This window comes from Hyperolius riggenbachi, chromosome 3 (genome assembly GCF_040937935.1).
Source record: "Hyperolius riggenbachi isolate aHypRig1 chromosome 3, aHypRig1.pri, whole genome shotgun sequence".
Classification (NCBI taxonomy): domain Eukaryota; kingdom Metazoa; phylum Chordata; class Amphibia; order Anura; family Hyperoliidae; genus Hyperolius; species Hyperolius riggenbachi.
In genome coordinates, this window is record NC_090648.1 from 147,044,046 (window position 1) to 147,070,310 (window position 26,265).

Genomic DNA, 26,265 nt, shown 5'->3' on the forward strand with positions numbered 1-26,265 from the left:
GGAAGAAGTTCTGAATCAGGATAATATAATTTATAGCAATAAGCTATGGGGTTCACTGTGGACGTTTTGAATACTATAAACTGCTAGCCTGCTTCATATGCTTACAGACGGCCTGCAAACTCCTTTAAAACTATAGTCAGAAATTGTTCATGTAAATGAGACCTAAGTAATGAATTTGTACATCTGCAGCCATAATCTGTTCGTGTTGCAGCAATACACACACGTGCTCAGCATCCCTGTTCCCAGAACACCCGACCCCTGGGCACACAGCCGCCCCATCCTCTCTACTCCGCCCACTCACGCGCTCACGGACCCGCCCTCCTCGCAGAACCCGCCCTTTCGTCTCACCGTGGACAGGTCGGACTGCTGATTGGCTGACGAGCTGACAAATAGGAGGGGAAGAGCGCGCTGTTCAGCAGATGTACGGAGCCGGGAACTTCACTGTAGTCTGTCCGCCTAGTGCGCCCAGTGAGCGGGCAGCGGACACAGCGCCTCGCCTCCTCCTCCACCAAACATGCTACTTCTGAGCGGAGCGCTCTTCTTGCTACAGCTGCCCGCCTGCCTGGCGCCTCTTCCCCGCTCCGTCTACTCCAACCACTGGGCTGTGCAGGTTCCGGGCGGCGAGGAGGTGGCGGCGCAGCTGGCTGAGAAGTACGGCTACCTGAACTTGGGCAAGGTGGGCATCTGTCGTCCTGTGCTGGCCGCTCTCCTGCTGCCTTCCCCGCTTCAGCCTGCAACTTTGCGCTTCATTATCGCTACGCTGCTCCCAATATCCCATTCATCTTCTTCTATCATTCTCTACTGAGCCGACTCCGCAACTTTTACTGCATGTCCGTCTAGGTGGTGCCACCTTTCTGTCATGTGCTTAATCATTCTATCTGATACTACTTGTCACCTTACCTGATTGCTTCTGCTGGCCATATGCATTTCAACTGCGGTCCTCCCATACTACTTTTGGAATTGGATACAGTAGAAGGAGCGAAATCGAACTTTTAAAAGAACGATTAATTAATTGTGAGGATATCAGAACAAATAAATCGTATGGCAGAGTCAGAGAGATGCAGACCTTATGATAGAATGTAATATTATCTTGTGATCGGTGACAACGCAGTATTCAAAATCAGTGTATGGCCAGCATTAGTATCCATGCTTTCATGCTGCTTTTGTTTTCTTTTTATAACCCGCAAAAGTTAAAAATAGATCATCCCGTGTTTGTACCAACATGTAGATGGGGGATTATTTTATTTACTTTATACTCCTGTGCACATTAAATAAATCCAGGCTTCTAACTTTTTTTCTTATGTGATATGTGACAAGTTCTTTGACAGATCAACATTTCAATGCTTGATTGTCTGTAACCTTTTTGAAATGTTTTTTTTTTTTTTACTATGTTTCTTTTTTGTTTTTCTTTCGTATGTTTCTGTGATAGACTTTTGCTTTGTTCAGTTGCTGACATTCTATACATATTTAAATAAGATAACTGTTATATGTATTTATATTTAACTTTGGCATGTATTGCAGGTTAATTTTGCATGGTTTATTTTATTGATATCCTCTTTGGTTAAGAGTGAATTACTGTGGTTTTTTTTTTTTGTAATCACACTTCTGTAACAGTTTGGAATCAGTATGCTGACAAGTTTTATTTACTGGTATCTGGTATGCCAGTTTACAAGATCTTTACAAGAATTAAACTGTAACAATGTGGATGGCTTTACAGCTAGGTTTCATTAAGTCCGTAGAATATTTAATGGACACCATGTGAAAGGTTGAAAAGGCAGAGCTGCTTGTTGTTATCTGTAGATAGTTACAAAATATACTTTTGTTTTCAAGTTTCCTGTACTATAAATATTTAACCTACTATTTGCCATTGTTTTTGTCACCTCTGTCAACACATGCATGTGTTAGGTTACAGCTGAACAATTACATGTGATGTCAGCAGTTTGTGTTTCATGTGCAGTGAATGTATTCAGAGTGACAGCCTAAATTTCAGACTTGGCATAATAGGTCGTGTTGGGTTTAAATGCTGTCAATCAACAGCTTATAGATGTGCTAGGAGATCTCTGAAGCATTAATAGATCAAGCTCTAAAATACTCTTCTCATGAATCAGTAATGACACATGGCGTATTTAGGCAATGGCATATTCATTTTCATAAAATTGGTCACTAGGTATGAGAAAGATAGATGATGAAATTTGAGATGGGACATTAAGGACTGGTAGTGGAATCCTGTTTTGTCACCCTCCCCTTTTTACAGTAGAATCTCATAGTACACTCAGTCACCAGGTCCCAGCCATGTGCCTGTATGAATGAACAATGTATGACTGCTGAGATAGTATGCTACTTGGCAAAGTCCCTTGGAGTTAACTAAAGACAGTAGAATCCCTTATATAGTAATGTACACATGTGCATCTAAAATGATCTTTTGCAACCATAGAGGTTGTCCACTGATACTTGTACAGATATCCTTGCATGCTTGCCGGCCTCACTGCCGAACAGCATGTTCTGTTCACACACTAGATTAAAGTTGGCCACCTCAGGCTTTAATGTGGTGTGTGTACTGCATCCCGCAACTACCGTTACCCAAGTGATCTGACCTGTCATAACCTTCCCTACCACTGCTCTTTAGAACCCAAACGAGTGTACAGAATCAGAAGTCCACTGCTTTGCAAGTCACGTTGTGCTTTACGTGACTCCGATACTTCCTCCTTCCAAACCGGGAAAACAAGGCAGTGACCTCCTCCTGACTTTGTCCACTTGTTTTGGTGCTGAACAGCGGTGGTTGGGAGTATTCAGTTGTTCACAGTGTTGAATTTGATCACCAACACTAATTATGACATGTCGAATGCAACAGTTGTTCTGTTCCATTGTCAGTCATGGTGTATGTACTGTCCCCATTCATGGCAGTGCACAAGTGTTGTGTGAACCTAGCCTATGATGGTGTGTCGGTAAACATAGTAAGGTACAACTGTGAAATCGCATGCATATACAGCATATTTGCATCAAATTTAGCTGCTTCCATGTAAATTCACAAATGCATATACGGTACATAGATTAATGCTATTTACATTAAGCTCCAAGGTCACAGTGATGGTTTATTGGCCTCACCTGTTTGACCTGTTAGTGCTTTTCACTTGAGACATTGTTGAGGTGTCTTAGTGACTTCCTTGCGCTTGTGACATTTAACTGTTATATTTTAGATGTGCCAGTTATCCATGAAAAAGATATGACTTGTAATGATATTTCTCTTTTGAGTTTGATCATTGTTTTTGAAATTGTTTGGACATATCAATAGAATGAGTCACATGACACTGTACCTGCCAAGGGTAAAGCTGCATCCTGTGTGGCCTTACCACCCTTTTGTATGCTGGTTTTGAAAAAGGGGTATGGCAGAAAGCTGTCGCTGATAAAGTGACTGCGGCTGCCCTTGCTCCTTGACCTTACATTAGCCTCATTGCATTGAGGCAATTGGGTCTTGCTTTTAGGGGGCTTCACCCTGGGAAAAATAAAGTTCAGTTTATCAGAACAGATCACCAGACAGGCACACGGATCCTATGCGAAGCAATACCGTTCACTTTAGTCTGTTCGGAATGGATCCATTCATTTCTTGCCGACGAGTGGAACGCATGGATGTGCAGTACAGGATAATTCGATACTGACCGCTGATGAAGTGAGTGCTGACAAAATCGATGGAAGCCTATGCCGTAATCAATCAAATTTACTAGGCTGTTCACACGTACATTTGTAATTTGTACTCTGTCATCACAATTGTTTACACTGCAGTCACCGCCACTCTGTACACTGCAGAGGAAAAGCACCGGTGTACAGGTCGGCGCCCTGGCAGAAGCATCAAGTCCCCATTGGATTGCATCAAGTCCCCATTGGATTGCAGGAGGCCAGTGGGAATCTCCCCTCTAAGCAGGTGGTTTGGTGCACAGCTCTCACCGCTAGGAGCCGAAACCAGACGCCCCATAGCAGCAATGTTATGCTGCTCGGAACATGTAAGAGTAATTCAGGTCTCCGGTGATCGCTGGACCCCCAATGACACTTCCCTCCAAATTACGATGACTCAGAGGGCAAATAGTATTTAATGCCACCATTAAAGTGTTGCACTGCAGCGGATAATGTAATTGCATTGCAACCACGATGCAATTGTATTGTAATGGTACTGTTAGCATCGGTGTCTTAGCAGTGCGGAGAGTCAGAATCTGTCAAAATAAAGGGAGGCATGCTGTGTTTCCAGACAAGGAGCGCATTTACAGTTGCAGTGAAGCATGTGTTTTATGTACTGTATGTGTTGCATTGCCCGCTATGTTACTTGTCATGCGCTGCAGTTTGTTTCCAGAATAGGCTATGCTCCAGTGTGCAAGCAGCCTCTGTGTGACTTAACTAATACGCTATCTTGCCAAGGTGTTCTCCCCAGGCTTTTTTAGCCGGGTGCGCCGCCCGGCTAGTTTTGGTTACAACCCAGCTATTTTCAGCTCACCTCCTCCTATGCTGTAAGCAGAGTTGCGCACGGAAGCACCGCCCCTGCATTCTCTCATCTTGCCCCACCCGAGTAATTTTTCCTGCCACCTGGCTACTTTTTCATGCCACCTGGCTGGAAAATATTTCTGGGGAGAACACTGTTGCTTGGTATGTTGAACCTAGTTGCCACTGAGCTGCTTCTTTTACACTGCAAATCTTAATTCCAATTTTTGATTTGCGATTTTCTCTGAATGCTAGCAACACAAGAAGAAAAACGCAGCATGCAGGACATCTTTTTAATTGCATCAAAAATCTGAATTGCATGTAAAATCGCATCAAAATCAGAAATCGAAATCACGTAGTGTAGAAGAGCCCTTTAGGTTTCTTTTACACCGATTTTCACTGAATGCTAGCAACACAAGAAGAAAGATTCAGAAAAAAATACAGCATGCAGGACTTTTTCAGTCTGATAAAGAATTGGAATTGCATGTAAAATCGCATCAAAATCAGTATTGCATGTAGTGTTAAAGAGCGCTAATGGAGATTTTCCTCCTGGTTAAGTCCCAATGCTGTGGTTATGAAGATAGCCTGTTGCTTGTGTGCCTGTCCTTGTTCATTTACAAGGGCTTTACCTTGTTTTTAAATCTTGTTTTGGAGGAGATGGACGTGGTCCACAGCATCATGCTGCTCTTCTAATGTTCACTAGATGTGGTGGGACCTGGTCAGTGGGATGTGTAGGTCCTCCCTTATCAGAAGATCTGTTTCAGGGCCTCTGCTAGAAGTGTGTAAGGGCAGGGATTCCAAATATAGGGTAGGACATGCCTGTCACCACTGGCGAAAACTCACTGTGGGCCATATGCAATTGGAGGTGATAAGAAGCTCAAAGGATGCAAGCTGCTTATGACCTCACATCACTCATAATTTACCAGAAGATTAAATTGCTGGCTCCACCTGAGCAACGTCCAAGCATAAAGAGCCTAACTGTGTTCTGCATGATGCCGAGTGATGTGGAGCGAAGTATTTGTGAGGTGAAGCTGTCCTTTAGCACCACTGCACTGCTGCCATGCTGCCCCGGGAGATGGGTGGGCACTTGTTTCTGTCATTTAACATCTGTCGATAGAGCCAGCAGGCTCTCAAGCACTTTCCCATTTCCCCAGATTCCAACATAAGCATAAGCCTCCAGGACATATGTACCCCCACCTGCTCCTGGGCACTGGAGGTGGGGAAGAACCCCTTTTCCATGATATGGTCAAGGACTTTGTAGGAGAGAGGGGGGGGACTGTTGCCCCTCTCTTACAGAGACCCCCATATCATGTATCATGGGGTCTAGTATGGTGGAGCCCCACACAGATTGACTCAGCAGACACCCTGTCTATACCACCCTGAATTGGTAAGGAGGAGTTGAGGGGGGGGGGGGGGGGGCAAGGGGATCAAGAGATGCTTTTTTTCATTAACCCTTTCTTACCGATACATACAGGTTGGTATAGCCAGGATGGCAGGAGTCAACCGTCGTGGAGCTCCACCATAATTAGCCATGTGATCTGTTCCCAGGCTTTGGAGCCAGATTAGTATTGCCCCGGGTATCTGATGTGGTACCTCCTCCTATGGTGCACGGTCAGATGCACGTCATGCCTAAAAAAACAAACAAACGTAGTCCAGTTGCACTCTGCAGTTTTTATAAATTTGTGTGCTAAGCTGTAGACTTTTTGCTGAAGTTTTAGATGAAGTAGGAGAATTGTTCAGCGTAGAGTTGGATGACTTTAAAGTATCTACAGTACACATTAGGCTGCGTTCCTCCCTTGGTGTGAGCTGGATAATGTGATCAGAGCCTAGCTGTCCAATATTCATTTAATAGTCCCTTCCCCACAGGTTATTATATCAGGAGTTTGTCACAGTTGCTGAATAGCATTTTTCAGGCTTCTTATGAGCTTAAGCCACGCAACTTGGATTTTGTGATTATTATGTGAAATGTCAAATCTGGGACCTCCGAAAAAAAACTGCAATCTGCGTTCAATCAATATTTAATTTAAAACTGTTCATTTTCCAGTCACACTACATTCTGATTTGTTTTGCAAAGGGCTGGGCTGGAAAGAAGGGATCAAATAATCCTAGTGTCTTGGGTACAGAATCTGCTGACATTGAAATCCATTTAGTGTTATTTCACAGTGTGCTTTGCTGAGGAATTATAACCCTTCCCTTGCTGGTGAGATTTCAGTGCAAGGGGGCACCTTGCTGAAACCCTCAGTCAGCAATAAAATCCATACGATGTAGTGCTGCATCTCTGGTCAATGAAACAGGGAACTGTTGGGTCTTGCAGCTGTGTATCCACTATAGCACAACTACAGTTTGTTTGACTTTTGAGCCATTTCTTTAGAAAAAGGGCATTTTTAGCTACTGGATGTGTTAGTTTGTCCATTTGTGATATAAATCCTAAAGAGTTATTAGACTTCTGTAAATGTATTTTACTTTTATTTTTGAAAAAAGCTTCAGTTCCTTAGCAGTGTTTAAGATGCATTACAAATGATTAACCCTTTAGCAGCCAAGGCAGGCTTAAGAGTTCTCCAGGCCAATTTATTTTAGCAGTTTTTTTTCATTTATTTCTTTGCTTCTAATTAGTACTGCTGTAATGTGTGTTTATGGCCACTTGCCACTAGGGATCAGTGTGAGACAGTAACAGAGAACTCCTGCTTTCAGTTTCTATATGTTCTGCTAGTAGAAAGAGATCAAAGCATACCAAGAATTTACAGCACTAAAGAGTTCTGCTGACTGAAGTCAGAAGCAGTGCACTTATCTCAAACGAGATAACTCTATTGAAGTTGCTAATGGGTTAAAAGTTTTGTATAATTAAGAACTTTTAAGAATTGGACACTCCACCATAACTGCTTAAAGAGAATCTGTATTGTTAAAATCGCTCAAAAGTAAACATACCAGTGTGTTAGGGGACATCTCCTATTACCCCCTGTCACAATTTCGCCGCTCCTCGCCGCATTAAAAGTGGTTAAAAACAGTTTTAAAAAGTTTGTTTGTAAACAAACAAAATGGCCACCAAAACAGGAAGTAGGTTGATGTACAGTATGTCCACACATAGAAAATACATCCATACATAAGCAGGCTGTATACAGCATTCCTTTTGAATCTCAAGAGATCATTTGTGTGTTTCTTTCCCCCATGCACTGAAGTTTCAGGCTGCTCTTTTCTTCCTGCAAACAGCTTTGCCCTTGTTTGTAATTCCTCAGTATGTGAAAGCCCAGCCAGCTCAGAGGACGATTTATCCAGCTGATTAGAGCAGCTTCTCTCTTCTCTCTTATCTAAATAACACACAGGCAGTGTGCATAGAGGGGCCAGAAAGGGTGAGTTCATAGCAGAACCACAACACTGAAGAACTTGGCAGCCTTCCAGACACAGGCCGACAAGTCTGACAGGGGAAAGATACATTGATTTATTACAGAGACTGTCATAGTAGAAAGTGCTGCAGTTAGCCAGAACACATTAGAATAGCTTTTGGAACATGTAGGATGATAAAAAACAGGATGCAATTTTTGTTACGGAGTCTCTTTAAAGAGACACTGAAGCGAAAAAAAAAATGATATGATTTGTATGTGTAGTACAGCTAAGAAATAAAACATTAAGATCAGATACATCAGTGTAATTGTTTCCAGTACAGGAAGAGTTGAGAAACTCCAGTTGTTATCTCTATGCAAACAAGCCATTAAGCTCGCCGACTAAGTTAGTCGTGGAGAGGGCTGTTATCTGACTTTTATTATCTCAACTGTTCCTGGACTATTTACTTTTCTGCTGCTAGAGGAGAGGTCATTACTTCAGACTGCTCTGAAAGACTCATTTTGAATGCTGAGTTACTTCAGACTGCTCTGAAAGACTCATTTTGAATGCTGAGTGTTGTGTAATCTGCACATATTATAGAATGATGCAATGTTAGAAAAAAACACTATATACCTGAAAATAAAAGTATGAGAATATTTTCTTTGCTGCTAATCTAGTAATTATTCATAGTACACAACCAATTCACTATATCATATTTTTTTTCCGCTTCAGTGTCTCTTTAAAGGAAACATCCTAGATGAAAATAAACTATCTACTTAGCTGGGGCTTCCTCCAGCCCCTGGCAGCTGATATGGCCCTCACCGCAGCTCCGCTTTCAGCTGGTGTCCCGGTATCCCCTCCGTTGCAAATGCCGTTTGGCATCTTCTGTATCCATGCGTTGCCGTGCTTGCGTAGCCTGGAGCGGAAGCGCAACCACGTGCTCGCGTAGAGGATGCCAACCTGCCGAACTTGGCATCTGCAACAGAGGGGACCCTGGCTCCGGCCGGGAGCGGAACTGCGGCGAGGGACAGATAGGCTGCCAGGGGCTGGCGGAAGCCCCAAGTAAGTAGATCTTGTTTAGGCACAGACTTTCCCTTTAACTCAGGCCTGTGATTGGAAATCTTTTTGTAGCCTAAGCCTGCTTTAAATTTCTCAATAACTTTATCCCTGACCTGTCTGGTGTCTTCTTTGGACTTCATGGTGTTGTTGCTCCCAATATTCTCTTAGACAACCTCTGAGGCCATCACAGAGCAGCTGTATTTGTACTGACATTAGATTACACACAGGTGCAGTCTATTTAGTCATTAGCACTCATCAGGCAATGTCTATGGGCCATTGACTGCACTCAGACCAAAGGGGGCTGAATAATTACACACACCCCACTTTGCAGTTATTTATTTGTAAAAAATGTTTGGAATCATGTATGATTTTTTTCCCACTTCTCACGTGTACACCACTTTGTATTGGTCTTTCATGTGGAATTCCAATAAAATTGATTCTGGTTTGTGGTAGTAGTATGACAAAATGGGGAAAACTTCAAGTGGCCGAATACTTTTGCAAACCACTGTATGGCAGCCTCCATATCCCTCTCAGTTCAGTTGTCTTTTAAAATTCCTAAGCTTTGGCAGTTAAGAGATGCATTTTATGTTGCATACTTTCAATCAACAAGATGCAAAATTAGAGTAGTCGAGGAGTCTGAGTCGGTGGAATCCTAAACTGAGGAGTCAGAGGATTTTTGTACCAACTCCACAGCCCTGGCGGCCACTATAACCTCAAAATAATTCTAAAATTAAGTCAGTGCTGAATGAAATGCATCAGAGATGAACTAGGGGTCATTTAGGATGGCCAAGACATATGGGGATAGCGGTCTTCCTCTCAAGTGTTTTTTTGATAAGTCTCTGGTTTCTGGATTTTATCTATTTTTCTCACATCTCTAGGCACCTGAAATTAGTTTATGGCTTCCCCTGTGAGTGCAATTTTAGGACTGCATGGAGGCAGTGTAAACCGTTTTGATAATAAGCTTCTACAGAACATCTCTAGATTTCCTTTTTTCTTAAAAAAAAAAAGAAAATCTCAAGCTTAAGGAGAACTCTGGAAAGACTGCTTCTTGCCGACTTTCAGGCGAATGGCAACTATTCGTCACGCAGAACTCTTCCCATTTTTTTTAGCCTTAGATAAATAAGGTAAATGTAGTTGATAAACATAAGACAGGTTTCCTTTCCCCAATGGCTCATTGAAAAATTTGCACTCTAGCGTTATGCCTTCTAAAGCTAGCAGGGATAATTTCAGTCTTTGAATAAAAGCAACACTCTGAGATACCGGAAGTATTTTCTTTTCAAAATGTTCAACTCTTCAAAGGAAACAAACTTGCCTCCATGATTCATGTTCTGAACTCGGAGAATTTCTTTCAGAAAACCATGAGAAAGCATATTAAGCCCTGATGGGAATTGCCCATTTAGCAGTAATGTGGGTAGAGTTGAATTTCTGCTAGAAAGTGTAGACTTATCCAATTCACAAATACCTAGGAAGTTTCTAATAATCTGATTTGTTTTTTCCGTTCACATTTAGCCAGAGAGCTTATTGGACAACACAGAGGAGTTTCCAAGGCTCACCCATCTAGGCATTCCTTTAGCTGAATTCTGTACCAGGAGCTGGGCTGTTTGGGTTACCTGAAAATACAAACAGATTAGGTACTGAAAGACCTCTTAGGAGTCTGAGCTGATGCATCAAGGAGCTGCATACTGTTTTTTTTCCTTACACTACCATATAAATGTAATTAAATATTTTAATATCCTAGAGAGAATGTGATGGAAGGTGATCTGGAGAGAGAAAATTCTAGGTGAAGTATTTATTTTAATAGATTTTTTTCTTAGCTTTCTAGCTGTAAAATATTTTAATTTCTTCCTCTCTAACATCTATCAGACTTGAAATAGTGGCATGACGTTGTACTTGCATATTTCCGATAAGATTAGTGATAGTAACCGATACTCGAAGAATGACCTGTGCCAGGTAAAGTGGAAGTTTTATTTAATTTGGTCCAACTTAATGCTTGAAAGGTAAAAGTTAAGTGTTGACTTGCCTTGATTGCAGTTTAAGCAGGAGAAGGGATCTTGCTGGACAAGGTCAGGAGAACATAATCTGCAAATGCATTTGTATTCAGACTGGCCTATTCTGACTTTTCTTAATACTTCCTTAGAATGCAAAAGCTTGGTCTAGGGTTCTGTTGCCAGAGCAAGAAGTACTGATGGGCAGATTAGACTAAGAGCCTAGCTGGGGTGTTAAACATAAAACATTAAGAAAGTTCCCAGTTATACCAAATCTAGGAAGCAATGATAATCTAATTAATCATGTGAAATGTTTTCTCTATATCCAGTTCTATCAAACACTAGTATATTCTGCATGCAAGACTGCCCAATGATATTCACGATTTACTTGGATCATTCCTCCTCAGGATAAAGGGTACTTTATCACTGATGCGTTGCATTGTAATGAACACTTTTGAGCACTGTAACGTGGTGTAATTTTAAAGAGGAACTTAAAGTGGTCTGAAACTCTGACATACCGTGTTTCCCTGAAAATAAGAGTGTGTCTTATATACATTTTTGCACTAATACATGTGCTAGAGCCTATTTTCAGGGGATGACTTATATTTCTATTAACCCAAGTTCCTGTGCTGTATGTCCTCCTGTCTTCCCCACTGTCTTCCCCTCTTCCTCTGCTGGATCCACCTCTTGAGTGCCATTATGTCCCCCTTGTACCGTTAATATCCTCCTGGTTGTCCCCCTCTGTTCCAGTGTCCTCCTCTATCCGCTGTCCTCCTGTGTCCTCCTATGTCTTCTGCTGTCCCCATGTCCTCCAATATCCCCCTGCATCCTCTTCTTTCCACTAGCTCCATGCTGCTGTGTCCCTGAGCCTCAGCCTATGTGGTAGAAGTACAGCAACTTGTGATTCTGGGCTCCAGTTATTACTTAGCACGAGTGGCCATACTTTTTCCCCTTACTGCCTCTAGGGCTTACTATTGGAGTAGGGCTTATATTTTGAGCATGCTCAAAATTCTTGCTATGGCTTACTTTCAGGGGGTGTCTTAATTTCGGGGAAAGAGGGTAACATTCAATAAAAATGTGTTTTCCTACTTTTTATTACTCATACAGTTATCATATTTGCTTTTGTGCATAAGTAATATTGTCTGTTTACAAATTACAAGTTTCCAAAGTGTAGTTTTTCTTGCCCTGAAAGCTGGCATTGCATTTTATTATTTTTCTATTAGAACAGCTTTTTATTATACATTAAAATATTCTAATGAGCTATTCTGAGTACTGTGTGTGCCTGAAGCAGAAACAGTTTCTCAGAGAGTGTTTGTTTACATTCCAGTGTTGATACATTTGTGTTTAACAAGTAAAAAATATACTGTTATCTCCAGTTTGGATGCAGATTTGAAGCTGAATAGCAGAAGAAAGTGCTTTGTTTTACCATTTCAGTGATGTTCTGCTAGAATTTTTTTCTGGGATAGTAGCTTTAAAGCTGTAAGGAATCTTTTAGAGCTAATTACAAATGCTGGCTTTCAGACAACTTTAAGCAAAAAGAAGGACGAAAAGAAATTGATACATTGCAAAGTGAGAAGTTTAAAAAATAGAAGAGAGATCCACTAGGGTGCACTGTATAGTCAGGAGCAGTGTTAGGGAGTTTTGCCCAAGCTCTATAGGCAGTAGCAGTGTTAGGGAGTCTTACCCATGTAGTGCACTCTAGCACTGCATAGGTGCTGGCTTACTGAACAGAAAGTGCCGAGATTCGAACCCTGGTTTCCTTTGTCAGAGGCAGATCCCTTAAACATTACACTATCCAGCCACTCAAGAAAAAAAAAATATTGGACATGTAATTTGTTCATATTGTTTGATCCACCATCAGCGTGCATGTAATCATCTTTGCTACTGGCAGACATGGAAAACAGCTGCCAATATTGTCACAGGAGCCCTCAGTGGCTGACCGCACTTAGCCTTCTAAACGGTGCCAGCGCACAGATCGTGCGAACTCTGGTCGCAGTCAATGCGCAGGAACCGTTAAGAATTAGCCGCAGACAACTCAGAAGGGAGCCTGTGAGACACGGGTGATTACAACGTCACCTCCTGGTTCAGAGTAAACTGCCACCACCGCGGTTACTATGGGACCGTGGGGCCCACTAACTGACTGACTAATCCTGCGAATAAAACGGTTAAACACACGATATTCTGTCTAGCCAACAACAAACAGTAGCGTATCTTCAGAGACACGGGATCACTTCTGTGTGTGTGCTGATAAGTAGGGTAGCGGAAAGTGAATGACTTGGAGAAAGTCGTTTATTCACGCAATATAAATAATTAATATATACAGACAATTATTAAAATCAACAATCGTTAAGACAGTAATAACCAGTAAGAAAATAAAAGAAGGGAGAAAAATACTTAGTAGGTGGAAAGAGGTCCTTTAGCGGGAAAACTTGTAAAGTCCTTGGTTTCAATCAAAGTCCAGAGTTCAGACCAGGCAGATGCCAGCATATCCTCAAGCTGGCATAAAGGAGTTCAAGATGTTTCAGAATGGAGGACACTGAGTTTTAGTCCCCAGCCATTCTTATGCCCCTGCTTCAGTAGGAGGGAGTGAGGGCGGGGAGCTATACACCTCCTTCAAAGATGAGATGAGCCCTCCTCTTGTACTGGGGCTAGAAATCATATCTACCCATATATGGGCTCTATCTCACAGAACCGTACAGGTCAGGGCAGATTTACTAATATTTCCAGATCTGCCTCGATGTACCCAGCAGTCTGATACCAAACATGAGGGGTGGGACCCCTGTGGTACCATTAGGGCATTTTGAGACTGCCTAACTGGTAGTCCTTACCTCAGAATGTTCTGAAACTTCCTCAGAACCAGCACCGGGGCTCATGCTACCCTTCCCCCACGTTTGGCACTGCTGCCACCTTAGGAACCCCAGAAATATGACAGATCTGGGAAGTTATAGATATGGCTATGAGACAGAGGTTATTCCCAGGCAAAGGCTTCTTTGAAGTTTGGGGCAGCCAGCTAGGTGTCATCTCCCCTACAGTGAGGGAGCCAGTGGGTCTGGCTTTCCCCCCAGCTAGATTGCTTCTGCCAGGATGCTTGTCACCTTGTACCTGATGGATGGCCAGCAGCACAGCTTGAAGCCAGGGCCCTCCAGGCAGATTAGGCTCATTAGCATATCAAAAGAGCAATCCAGCCTGCTGGTGCTCTCTCTCTTGAGTGAGAAGGGACTGCAGCTGCCCCTACACACTCAACCCAGATCGCATCGATTGAAGCGCAATCGATGCAGAGCGATCGAGCGCGATCGCTTTCCTTCACGGGCGGTTACAGGACGCAACCGTCCGTGACAGCCCCCCCTGGGGAGAAGGCAGATAGACATGCATCAGCAAGATGTGTGTCGTTGCCGCTAACCTGCGATGTCTGATCTAGTTCCCCGTTGCAACGGGATAGCCCGTCGGCGTTTTGGTGTCGGCTGCCTGCTTTGTGTTGAACCAACATGGACCGTTCTGGACAGGGCGTTTGCGCCACTGCAGTCGGACGTGGTGTCTGCCGGGACTGCGGACAACGGGCAGTGGGTTGGTTAGGTCAACAGCCAGCCCACGCAGGGTTCCCCTGCTGAGTGGCTGTGGACCTAAGGGAACCCCGCGGGAATCCCTGGACCTTCCCAGCTCCTGACAGACGGCACATGCCCTGCAGTAGTTGGCTACATCCCTGTTCATCCGGGGCCAATAAAACTGTTTCCGAATACCGGCGAGTGTCTTGCGGACACCCGAGTGCCCGGTCAGAGGATTACCATGTGCGGATTTCAGCACATGTCCCCTGAACGCACTCGGGACCACAAGCCATTTGGTATTCGCGGGGGATCTACCTGTAGGGGGCTGTGCAGACTCACTGTACAGTCTCCCACCTTCCCAGTACACCTTGAAAGCGGCCCCGTCTGCGAGGGGCTCAGCGGCTTGCTGCATGAGCACCTCCAGGCTTGGGTCACTTTGTAGTGCGGCTGAGAATACGGCGCTGTCAGTTTCAGCCAACTGGCTCATGTCACACGAGGCCAGCGGCTGAAAGGTCTCATCCCTGCGGTCAGAGGAGGGGGAGGAGGCCGGAACCCCCTCCACCTGTTCTGAGCTCGGGTTCTGAGCAGTGCAGCTGCGCGGTATTGCTAGCACAGGTACACTGTCAGAATGGCACATATTGGCATTACCTACATCATTGTCACAAGCATTTATAACAGTAACAGGAACATTTTCATCACGGACAGTTTGTACAGTAAACCCAGGTACAGTTACAGCATCCTCACAACAGACAGTCTGTACATCAAACTCAGGTGCCTTTGAAGCAGGCACTATTGAACCTGGTACCCTTGAACTGGGCACATTCAACCCACCTCCCCCTGGTGCTCCCCCAAGTGTATAAAGTACCTGGTGGTGGGTGGAGAGTCCGTCTCCTTCCGTGAGCGACAAGGCGGTCGTGGCAGGTTCATAGTAGGACACAAGCTTGCCCAAATCAGTCCCTAGCAACACAGGGACTGGGAGATCCTTCATAACCCCAACAACCCTTTCTTGGACCCCTCCCACTCCCCAATCCAGCTTCACTCTGGCGTGGGCTATGTGAAAAAGGGTGCCTTCTACTCCAGTAAGGGCAAGGGATCGGCTGGAGCTGATGCTCTCCTTTGGCACAAGGTGTGAGTGAACTAACGTGATGTCAGCTCCGGTGTCTCGGAATCCGGTGACAACTTTGCCGTTCACTCTAACAAGTTGCTGCTGGTCGGTTCGGTCGCGGATTTCCTTTCCGCGGGCAAACAGGACAAAATCTGATGATCCAGGCTGTGGTTCGCTGGCGGGATGCCTCTGCTGTGGGTGAGGTGCAGGTGATGCAGATGATCCAGGTGCTGGTGGTGTCTGTCTCCGCTCCGGGCAGTCGAACTTCATGTGTCCGGGCTGGCGGCAGTAGTGACAGATGACCTCTCCAGGCGCTGCAGGCCTGGGTGCAGCAGCTGCGCTGGGTGGCCTCTGTGGCGGACGGCTCACAGGGGCAGGAGGGTCTGCCGAGGTATTGGGCTGACCTCCTCTCCAGCTGGATGGGACAGTTCTGCGTGTATCAGCCACCCGGGTAGTTGCAAAAGTCTCAGCAAGGTCTGCAGCGACAGTTGCTGAAGCCGGCTTGCGTTCTAGCACAAATTGTCGTACATCAGCAGGGCAAATGTTCAGAAATTGTTCCAGGACTATCAAGTCCTCCAGGACGCCATAAGACCCTTTGGTGAGGCCTAGTGTCCACTGGCGGAGTGTGGTGAGCAAGCTGCTGACCACATCTCGGTACGAATCAGAAGACTTTTTCTGCCAGGCCCTGAACTTTTTCCGATAGGCTTCTGGCGTCAGCTGGTACTTAGTAATGATAGCGTCTTTTATAGCAGCATAATCATTATCCTTCTCCGCAGGCAATTCTGCGAAGGCATCAAGCGCTTTGTAGCGCAGCAACGGTGTCAGATGTCTGGCCCACTGGTCTTGGGACAGACGATACTGACGGCATGCTTTTTCAAAAGACCGCAAAAACAAGTCAATGTCAGTGTCTTTTTCAATATTAGCAAATTTAAATTTTGCACTTACGGGTGCTGCAGCTCCTTCAGCAGGGAGGCTGGGCGGTGAACTCCGGCTGGCCTGTTGAACCTTTGCCATGTCGAGCTCATGCTGTCGTCTCTCCCGCGCCTCTGCAGATTGGCGCTCCCGTTCCTCGCGGGCTTCCATGTACTGCATGTACTTGTCCAGGTCAGTCTCCATCAGCTTTTGTAATGCCTGCTGCATTACCGGGTCAGCACCCCTGGACAGTCCAGTACTGGCCAGTTCCGGGCGAGTAATGTCAGAAACTCTGGGATTGGGGTCCATACTGACAGTCTCTGGCGTAACTGTTGCAACAGGGCCCGCAGGATGCTCAACCTCTGTACGCCTAAGATCTTCAGCCTCTGGTTCCCCTTGATTGTCAGATGGGCTGGTATCCACCTCAGCGGACACTCCCGGCTCCCGCAGTTGCTGGGTATCCCATCTGGACAAGTCGGCCATCAGGTCCCGTTTTGTCTTGCGGAGGATGCCAATGCCCCTCTCTTCGCAAAGATTTTCCAGGTCTGCTAGGCACATGTTCTGGTAGTTCCCGGACATTTCCATGCCAAATAAAATAAAACTTTTGGGGAGGGGTACTGGCTACACAGTCTCTCTGTATATATAAAAAATATATTGCCTTCCAGCTACACCAACGAATTAGTTCGTTTCTCGATAGCGCTAGCGCTATCGCAGATACTTTCAGCACAACACAGGTCTCACCGCTGCCTACCACTGTCACAGGAGCCCTCAGTGGCTGACCGCACTTAGCCTTCTAAACGGTGCCAGCGCACAGATCGTGCGAACTCTGGTCGCAGTCAATGCGCAGGAACCGTTAAGAATTAGCCGCAGACAACTCAGAAGGGAGCCTGTGAGACACGGGTGATTACAACGTCACCTCCTGGTTCAGAGTAAACTGCCACCACCGCGGTTACTATGGGACCGTGGGGCCCACTAACTGACTGACTAATCCTGCGAATAAAACGGTTAAACACACGATATTCTGTCTAGCCAACAACAAACAGTAGCGTATCTTCAGAGACACGGGATCACTTCTGTGTGTGTGCTGATAAGTAGGGTAGCGGAAAGTGAATGACTTGGAGAAAGTCGTTTATTCACGCAATATAAATAATTAATATATACAGACAATTATTAAAATCAACAATCGTTAAGACAGTAATAACCAGTAAGAAAATAAAAGAAGGGAGAAAAATACTTAGTAGGTGGAAAGAGGTCCTTTAGCGGGAAAACTTGTAAAGTCCTTGGTTTCAATCAAAGTCCAGAGTTCAGACCAGGCAGATGCCAGCATATCCTCAAGCTGGCATAAAGGAGTTCAAGATGTTTCAGAATGGAGGACACTGAGTTTTAGTCCCCAGCCATTCTTATGCCCCTGCTTCAGTAGGAGGGAGTGAGGGCGGGGAGCTATACACCTCCTTCAAAGATGAGATGAGCCCTCCTCTTGTACTGGGGCTAGAAATCATATCTACCCATATATGGGCTCTATCTCACAGAACCGTACAGGTCAGGGCAGATTTACTAATATTTCCAGATCTGCCTCGATGTACCCAGCAGTCTGATACCAAACATGAGGGGTGGGACCCCTGTGGTACCATTAGGGCATTTTGAGACTGCCTAACTGGTAGTCCTTACCTCAGAATGTTCTGAAACTTCCTCAGAACCAGCACCGGGGCTCATGCTACCCTTCCCCCACGTTTGGCACTGCTGCCACCTTAGGAACCCCAGAAATATGACAGATCTGGGAAGTTATAGATATGGCTATGAGACAGAGGTTATTCCCAGGCAAAGGCTTCTTTGAAGTTTGGGGCAGCCAGCTAGGTGTCATCTCCCCTACAGTGAGGGAGCCAGTGGGTCTGGCTTTCCCCCCAGCTAGATTGCTTCTGCCAGGATGCTTGTCACCTTGTACCTGATGGATGGCCAGCAGCACAGCTTGAAGCCAGGGCCCTCCAGGCAGATTAGGCTCATTAGCATATCAAAAGAGCAATCCAGCCTGCTGGTGCTCTCTCTCTTGAGTGAGAAGGGACTGCAGCTGCCCCTACACACTCAACCCAGATCGCATCGATTGAAGCGCAATCGATGCAGAGCGATCGAGCGCGATCGCTTTCCTTCACGGGCGGTTACAGGACGCAACCGTCCGTGACAAATATCTATACCCACACCCCCTAACAATGCAGTAGGTTAAAAAGTTTTTTTTTTTTTTTTTTATAGCTATACATATGCACAGAGGGAGATACTGGTTACTTGGCTGTTGGAAATAGCCGGTATTTCCTACAATGTAACAGGGCTCACAGACAAACTGTCAGGACCTAGGTCCTGACATCCAGGGCTGTGGAGTCTGGGCAATTTTTGGGTACCTGGAGTTGGAGTCTGAGTCGGGAGAAAATGCACCGACTCCGACTCCTAATGAATGTAAACTGTAATTAACAAAGAAAATATATAAAATGGTCTATTTTTCAGATAATAGTCATCATAAATAATTTATATATACAGTAATAGCTGTGCTTAGTCCACAAAAATGAAATAAACCAATCACTAATAGAGATGGTCAATGAGATGGAAATAATTAAATAATTCTGTGTTGATCCTGGTTTATGTAAATGTATGCACTCCCTTTGCTCATGAGATCAAATAATTTGATATGTTGTTAAAATTTGGTTTGGTGACTACGAATTAAAGGGTCCTTGAGACAGATGAGACAAAAGTTTTATACATACCTGGGGCTTCCTCCAGCCCCCTCAGGCTAATCCAGTCGCTGTCCTCCTCCGCCACCTGGATCTTCTGCTATGAGTCCTGGTAATTCAGCCAGTCTGTGCAGTCTGGCCACGTACTGCTCCCACAGCCAGGAACATTCTGCAGATGCGCAATAGTGCTGCGCAGGTGTAGTATGCTCCCAGTGGCAGAGTGTGTGCATGCGCACCACGCCCAACTAGCTCAAGTACCTGGACCCCTAGCAGAAAATCCAGGTGGCAGAGGAGGACAGCGAGGAACTGATTAGCCTGAATGGGGGCTGAAGGAAGCCCCAGGTATGTATAAAACTTTAATTTCACATCTGTCTCAGGTTTACTTTGCTAAACAGTAGTACTATACTCTACATATGCACTCCAGAGCTGCAGGGAATCCACTGAGAATGTTGTGCACATTGAACACAGAGGTGTTGTCTATCACCCATAAACTTGGTTCAGATTGTAAATGAAGAATGTGTAATAGAGGAAGAATCGCCTCATTCTACTGCAGAGAACCTGCACATCATTCTTACATGTTCCTACAGTTACATTCCCTAGGGCCTGATCCATGTTCAGATTGTACATTAAGAATGTGTAATAGAGGAAGAATCCTCTCATTTCCCTGCAGAGAACCTGCACATCACTCTTACATGTACCCACAGTTACATTGCCTAGGGCCTGATAGATGTCCGTTGCTCCTGTCTTCCACATGTACTCTTACCAAGTACTAGTTTTAGTCTATGACTAAAAGTATTAAAGGCAGAAGATCAGCCAGCTAGCCAGGGAACTGGTATTGTTTAAAAGGGAATAAATATGGCCGCCTCCATATCCCTCTCACTTCAGTTGTATTTTAAAACACCTAAGCATTGGCAGTTAAGAGATGCATTTCATGTTACATACTTTCAATCAACAAAATTGTAATATGCATGTTAGAGGAGTCTGAGTCGAGGAGTCGGTGGAATCCTAACCTGAGGAGTCTGAGTCGGTGGATTTTTGTACCGACTCCACAGCCCTGCTGACATCACACTGTGGGAGGGGTTTCACCACAATATCAGCCATACATACCCCTCCGATGATCTAGTTGAGGAAAGGTAAAGATTTCTCATGAGAAGGGGGTATCAGCTACTGATTGGGATGAAGTTCAATCCTTGGTTTCAGTTCCTCTTTTAAGTCTATGAGCAGTTCACATTTTAGTACAGTAGTTTCTATCCACCTGTTTCGGTTATTACATTGCTGAACGTGCAGTGCATTTCTAGAATCGCGCATGTTCACGTGGACAATATTAGTCAAGTCAAGGTGTACATAGGTCCGTTCCTTTTTTGCCTGCGTTGCATCACATTTCCACGAATGTTCTTGTTAGTTGCGTCATGTGCATGTTATAATGTGATACAATGCCCCACTGAAAGTGGCCTAATCCAACTTGAGCAATGTGGATTAAGTCCTACTGCCTAGCATTTTAGTTGGGATCTTAAGATCCATATTGATGAGGGTTATTGGCCTATAGTCTTACATTTATGTGGGTTACTTCCTAGCTTTGGCCTGGAACCCACTAGGAGAGCTTTTCTGAGGAGCGTTTTGTGATTTGGAAAGGTGTTGCTAATGTAATGCTATGGGCGTGATCCCACTTGAGCGATGTGATTTTATAAAAATCCCCCATAGCATTGCATTAGCTAGAGCTTTTTTTTTTTTTTAAATCACTAGCACTTAAAAAGGCTTCTAGTGGGTTTGAGCCCTTAGAGTAATTGATATTTTGGCACATCATTGTTTCCTTGTGTTCTTTCCTGTCTAACAGAGTAGTACAATGTCAGCAAACTGTTTCTAGTATGATTTCGAGTTTCGATGAGTTTCGATTTTATTTGATTAGCCGCACCCAGGCTATGCATATACATAGGTTAGGATTTAGTTAGTGTTAGGCCCCTCCCATGGAGGATTGACTTCTTCGCAGTGGGAGGGACGAGTACTTAATAGGTTGCATGCAAGCTGTTAATGGAAACCAACATCCTCCTCTAGTGGTAGACAGGTCATGTGTATGCTCGGTGTGTATTCAACCCCACAAGTGGGGCTTGCACTCTTTTGCAGGTAGGCACTAGTCTGTTTTTAAGTAGCGCTGCTCATTTCCTTGCTATGTTTCTAGTATGAACCCGAAAACCATTGGGGTCTGGTGATTTAAGAGGCTTTAGAATTTCAATGATACTTAAAAATTCCTCTTAAGAATTAAGTTTATAAGTTACTCTGGTCCTCATTAAGAGAAAGGAGGTAATGTTTATCCACAAACTGAGAAGCCCTCTCTGAATCTGTTCTGGCTCAAGTGAAGGTTTTGGTAGAAATTGAAATCCTTTTGTAGTTTTGTGAGGGCAATGTATTACATTACACAAAGGGAAGATTAATAGGATGGAGCCTGTTACTATGTACTGTAATCTAGCTTTGAGAGTTCATGCTAGTAAAGTATATGATTTATTGGCATTAAATACTTTTAGCCTAGCCACTTTAACTTTTGTACTGACAATACAGTATATTACTACAGTATCAGTTGCCTGCACCTTTGAATGTTAGCAAGTACATTGTTGGACACTATAACTATTGTAGTTTTGAGGGCTCTGTTACTTATTTATATCCTTTCTGCTCTCTGACTGCAGTTTTGAAGTGACCTCAGATAACAAATGTATAGGTTTCCCACAAAGCGCTGCGAGATGTGTCCACTTATTTTTGTTAAGGAAAAAATATTCCTGCAGTTTTTAGCTTGAAGCTCAAAATGTCTTCTTCAAACAGAAAAAGAGAACCATTCTGTTTCCAAGATTTATAGCACTTTGTGGTATCTAAAAAAAATAAATACAAAAAAAGCAAGTGGAAGCCAAAGAATGGTCTGTCCAGGAGGCATAACAAATGTGGATGTCCTTTATAAAAGGATTGAAACCGTAAATCTGCTAAAATGTCTAAAGCTGTTTAATGTATATTTAGATTTATCTTTAAGTGGAAGAAAAGCGTTGATATGTATTTGCAGAACATTACCAATTTAGATAAAGCGCATAACTTCTAGGTTAATATATTTAATTGCATGGAGGAATGCAAGAAGAGGGTAATGGTATCAATCTAGTGGTTAAAGGTGAAGGTTGATCAGGAGCAGACTGGGCACCCGGGCATGAGCCGAGGGCCTGTGGTCAGTGGGGGGCCCGCCCTGGGGTGGCTGCACAGTGAAGGGGAGCCGCAGGCTCAGCGGCGGGGAGGGAGGGCAGTTCCCCCCCTTCCCTCACCTTGGGGCTCTTTCTTCCTCGCTCCCCCCCCCCCCCTTCCAGAATTGTGTGGCAGCGGGCGGCAAGGGAACACTTCCTATTCCAGGCGCAGATACTCTAGACCAGAGCAGCGGCGCACAGAGCTCACTCGCACCTGGAATAGGAAGTTTTCCGCTGCCACACCGCACAATTCTGGAAGAGGGAGCCAAAAGGTGATGGAAGGGGGGAGACTGCCTCCCATTCCCCGCCGCTGTGCCCTCTGCTTCCCCGTCACTGGGCTGCCCCCCCTGGAGACACCTATAGACACCTATAGACCTAGCTACCTACTCTGGGGACACTTATAGATCTGGCTACCTATTCCGGGGACACCCATAGACCTGGCTGTGACGAACATTACGGAAAAGCCGTGCGCTAGCGCCATCGACTTTCGCATAATCGTGCACAGTTCCTGTCAGTCTTGGGTAAATGGACAGATGTCAATTTCTCTCTCCCTTACTGAGTACAGTAACCTTCCCCCCACATCCTGTTCAGGTCAGGAAAGAATTCACACTTGGCTAGCTTCCCTGGGGAGAAGCCATTTGGTTACATAGCTCAGCTTTCCCCAAAAGGAAAACCAGCTCACACTGGTTGAGATTCAAAATTTCCCTCCAAGCTCATAGCTTCACACAATGAGAACCTTTACTTTATTAATAATTCAAGATGGGTTTGGCACAGAAAGACAACAAACACATTTCCTGATACCCAGAAATCAGTTCTATAATTCACATGAATTATCATTCTCTAGCTATCAGGAATCAATTGAGAAACCGCTTTATCCGGCATGCGTAGAGCAAATTCGTTAGACTAGGCGTGTATAGTCTCATTTAATACAGAGTCGCATGCTGCTTATGAATATGGTCTCGGATCTGCGATGCACCCATCTGGGGCGGAATTACACAAATTATTAATAATTGGTACATTCCTTGCTCCAAGTCTGTGGGTGGTAACCTGACTTGCCAGGAGGTAACCCTGCCTCAAACACACCTACTTTCCAGGTAGTGACCGCCCCAAAACTCTGGTCAGTAAAAAGCGTTTGCAAGGAACTCCACCCAGTTCTTCAATTTACATCGACTAGGGAAGTCCAGACATGTGCTCACGGAAGAACCGGGCGCATGTTGTGTACAAAGGACTTTTAAGCTGAATGCCTACGTTTAAACTGGACTATTTTCTTCATGCTTCAAATGGACTGCTCAGCTAACTAAGTAAGAACTTTCTGTTTTATTCCTTTTATTTTTAAGCTCTGTGTTTTATATGTTAATAGGTGTATATAACTGTATGTAATGCATTTGTGTTATTAAACGTTTAAAAATCGTTTAGCGGTTATGACCTGTTGCTGAACATACACAATCGTACCTATTCTCCTGAACTCGCTACCCTGTGTTTAATAGAAGTACACATTTATTAACCCGTATGCGAGAACCCGGCCCAGACATAACGATCTGACCCAGATTCTTGCATACTGCTAAGGGTTAATCTAGCGTTCTCGAAGTCCTAGTAAAATTACAGTAGCGGGCTGTGTAACTCGCTTGGTGGCAGATCTTTGAATTGTATATGTGTGTGGAGTGATTCGGTTGGTATCAGAACGCTCCCTTCGCGAGTCAGTTCATCAAATTGCGAATGCGGGTTACCCTTCGTGATGAACAAATGACCGTGTAAGAGGATTTCTGACGCTGATCGATTTACCCCACCCGCAGACCGGCTCGCGGTCTGTGACATTTGTTTGGCAGCTTTTTGGGATTTGTGTATGTTCAGAACATCAACGGCAACGTTATTTGATTAACCTGCCAGAACAGATCAAAAATCTGTGGTCGATAACCGGTGCATTACCATTTATATAGACTAAACGTGTAGCACAGAGTTCCCCCCCAATCTCTTTTCCTATCCTATCTTTTATTTGGCAAAAATGGCTGCAGCAAGATACAAGAAAATGTCAGTGGCAGACCTAGTAAACTTGTGTGAGGAAAAAGGCATTATGACGTATAGAAAAAAGAAATCGCAATTGATCGAGGACTTGTTGCGACTGAATACCCAGCCGGAGCAGATGCTGGGAGAGCACACTCCTGGTTCAGACGGTGCTGTAACTGGGGCAGAGGAAAGTGAGCGGTTGGAGCAAAGCAACCCACTTCCAGACCCAGAGGAAAACGGTACCGCGGCTGAACCGGTTGCTGTAACTGCTGAGGAGCATGGTGGCCGGCAGGAGCCCGCCCATGCCAACCTGTTCTGTGTTCCTGATGCTGGAATGCAACCTGGATTACAAAGGCTGTTGGAGACAAATCCTGAGCTGTACATGCAGATTGTCAGAGAAAATGCTGACCGTGCAGAACGCCAGCGCCAGGCGGAAATGGAAGCCTCAGAACGCCAGGCGGAACGGGAAGCCTCTGAACGCCGGTGGCTTGCTGAGAAGGAGGCGGCAGAGAGAGAATCCGCCCGCCGACACGACCTGGAAATGGCCAAACTGCGAGGGCAAGGCCAAAATCCCTCGCAAAGTGCTCCGGAACCCCGGCCCACAGCAGGCCCGTTTGGGACTCCAAAGTTTAAATTCCCAGAAATGGAGAAGGGAACCGACCCGGACACTTATTTACACTCCTTTGAAAAGACTTGTCGTCAGCATCATCTGCCCCAGGAGCAGTGGGCGAGATATCTGACACCCAACTTGCGGGACAAAGCGCTTGAGGCGTTTGTGGACTTACCCGCTGAGAAAGACAATGACTATGAGGCGATAAAAGCTGCAATTATCGCCAAATACCAGTTGACCCCAGAGGTCTATCGCAAAAAGTTTCGCTCCCTGCAGAAAGGCCACACCGACTCTTACACCGACCTGGAAAGTCGCCTGCTGACTGTGTTCAGGCAGTGGTCACGGGGCCTCAAAAAAGACTCTCACCAAGGTCTGGAGGACCTCATCGTACAGGAGCAGTTGCTAAACTGCTGCACTCCAGATGTCCGGCAGTTTGTCTTGGAGCGGAAGCCTGAATCCGCCAAAGCTGCCGCAGAACTTGCAGACACTTTTGTGGCCACCCGTGTGCCGGACAGCCGCAAACCTCCAGCCCAGAGCTGGAGAGGGGGGAGACCTATGCAACCCAGCTCTCCTCCCCCTGCTAACCGTGGGAATCGGGTCCCACAGCCACAGAGGCCGGATGCTGCACCTGCTACTCATCCGCCTGATGCCACATATGTTCCGAAGTGTTACCACTGTGGACAGCGAGGACACCTCAAGTCTGCCTGCCCCGAGGTGAGGACGCCGTCTCCAGAGCCTAGCGCAGAAGTGGCTAGCGCATCCTCTACTGCACACGCCTACCTCGTCATGGGAGCAGCAAATCCTCGACTTTCCGGAAATCATCAAGTCGTGGAAGTTAACGACCAGATCGCTGTTGGTTTCCGCGACACAGGCGCAGAGCTTACCTTGGTTCGCTCTCATCTTGTAGCCAGGGAGAATTTCCTGCCTAATGAGCGTGTCACACTTTTGGGAGTTGGTGGCACACACGCACGCATCGCCAAAGCTCGTGTTGTTCTCGATTGGGGAAGGGGCCGCCAGTCAAAAGTTGTGGGGGTGACAGATGACATCCCAGTGCCTGTGCTGTTGGGCACCGATCTTGGCACCCTACGATCCTTTTATGAACCTGTGATCAACACCCCGGATTGCCAGTCTGGACCCACTCAGGTACTGTACAAGCTTGGGGTGGGACAGAGGGAGGCAGCCAGGGTAATGGTACCTAGCCCTCCTAGGGAAGGAGGGAAGGAAGCGGTACCTGTTTCTAATGGACAGCTGTCTAGTCACGGTTTGTCTGACTCTAAACCTGTCACTGTTGTTCCAGATACCTGTGTACATGTGAAAAATGAACGTAACTGTGA

At 45.3% G+C, this 26,265-nt stretch overlaps 1 protein-coding gene across 2 annotated transcripts in view; it reads left to right on the forward strand.

Moving 5' to 3' along the window:
* The first annotated feature begins 377 nt into the window (after window positions 1–377).
* The window catches only part of PCSK6 (proprotein convertase subtilisin/kexin type 6), a 205,996-nt gene continuing 180,108 nt past the window's right edge, over window positions 378–26,265 (forward strand). For both annotated transcript variants that reach the window (XR_011030241.1, XM_068275084.1), the window contains exon 1: window positions 378–676. Coding sequence is in view for 1 of the 2 variants with exons in the window: in XM_068275084.1 (XP_068131185.1) it covers window positions 515–676 (162 nt within the window). In the remaining variant the exon portion in view is untranslated. The remainder of the gene's footprint in view (window positions 677–26,265) is intronic.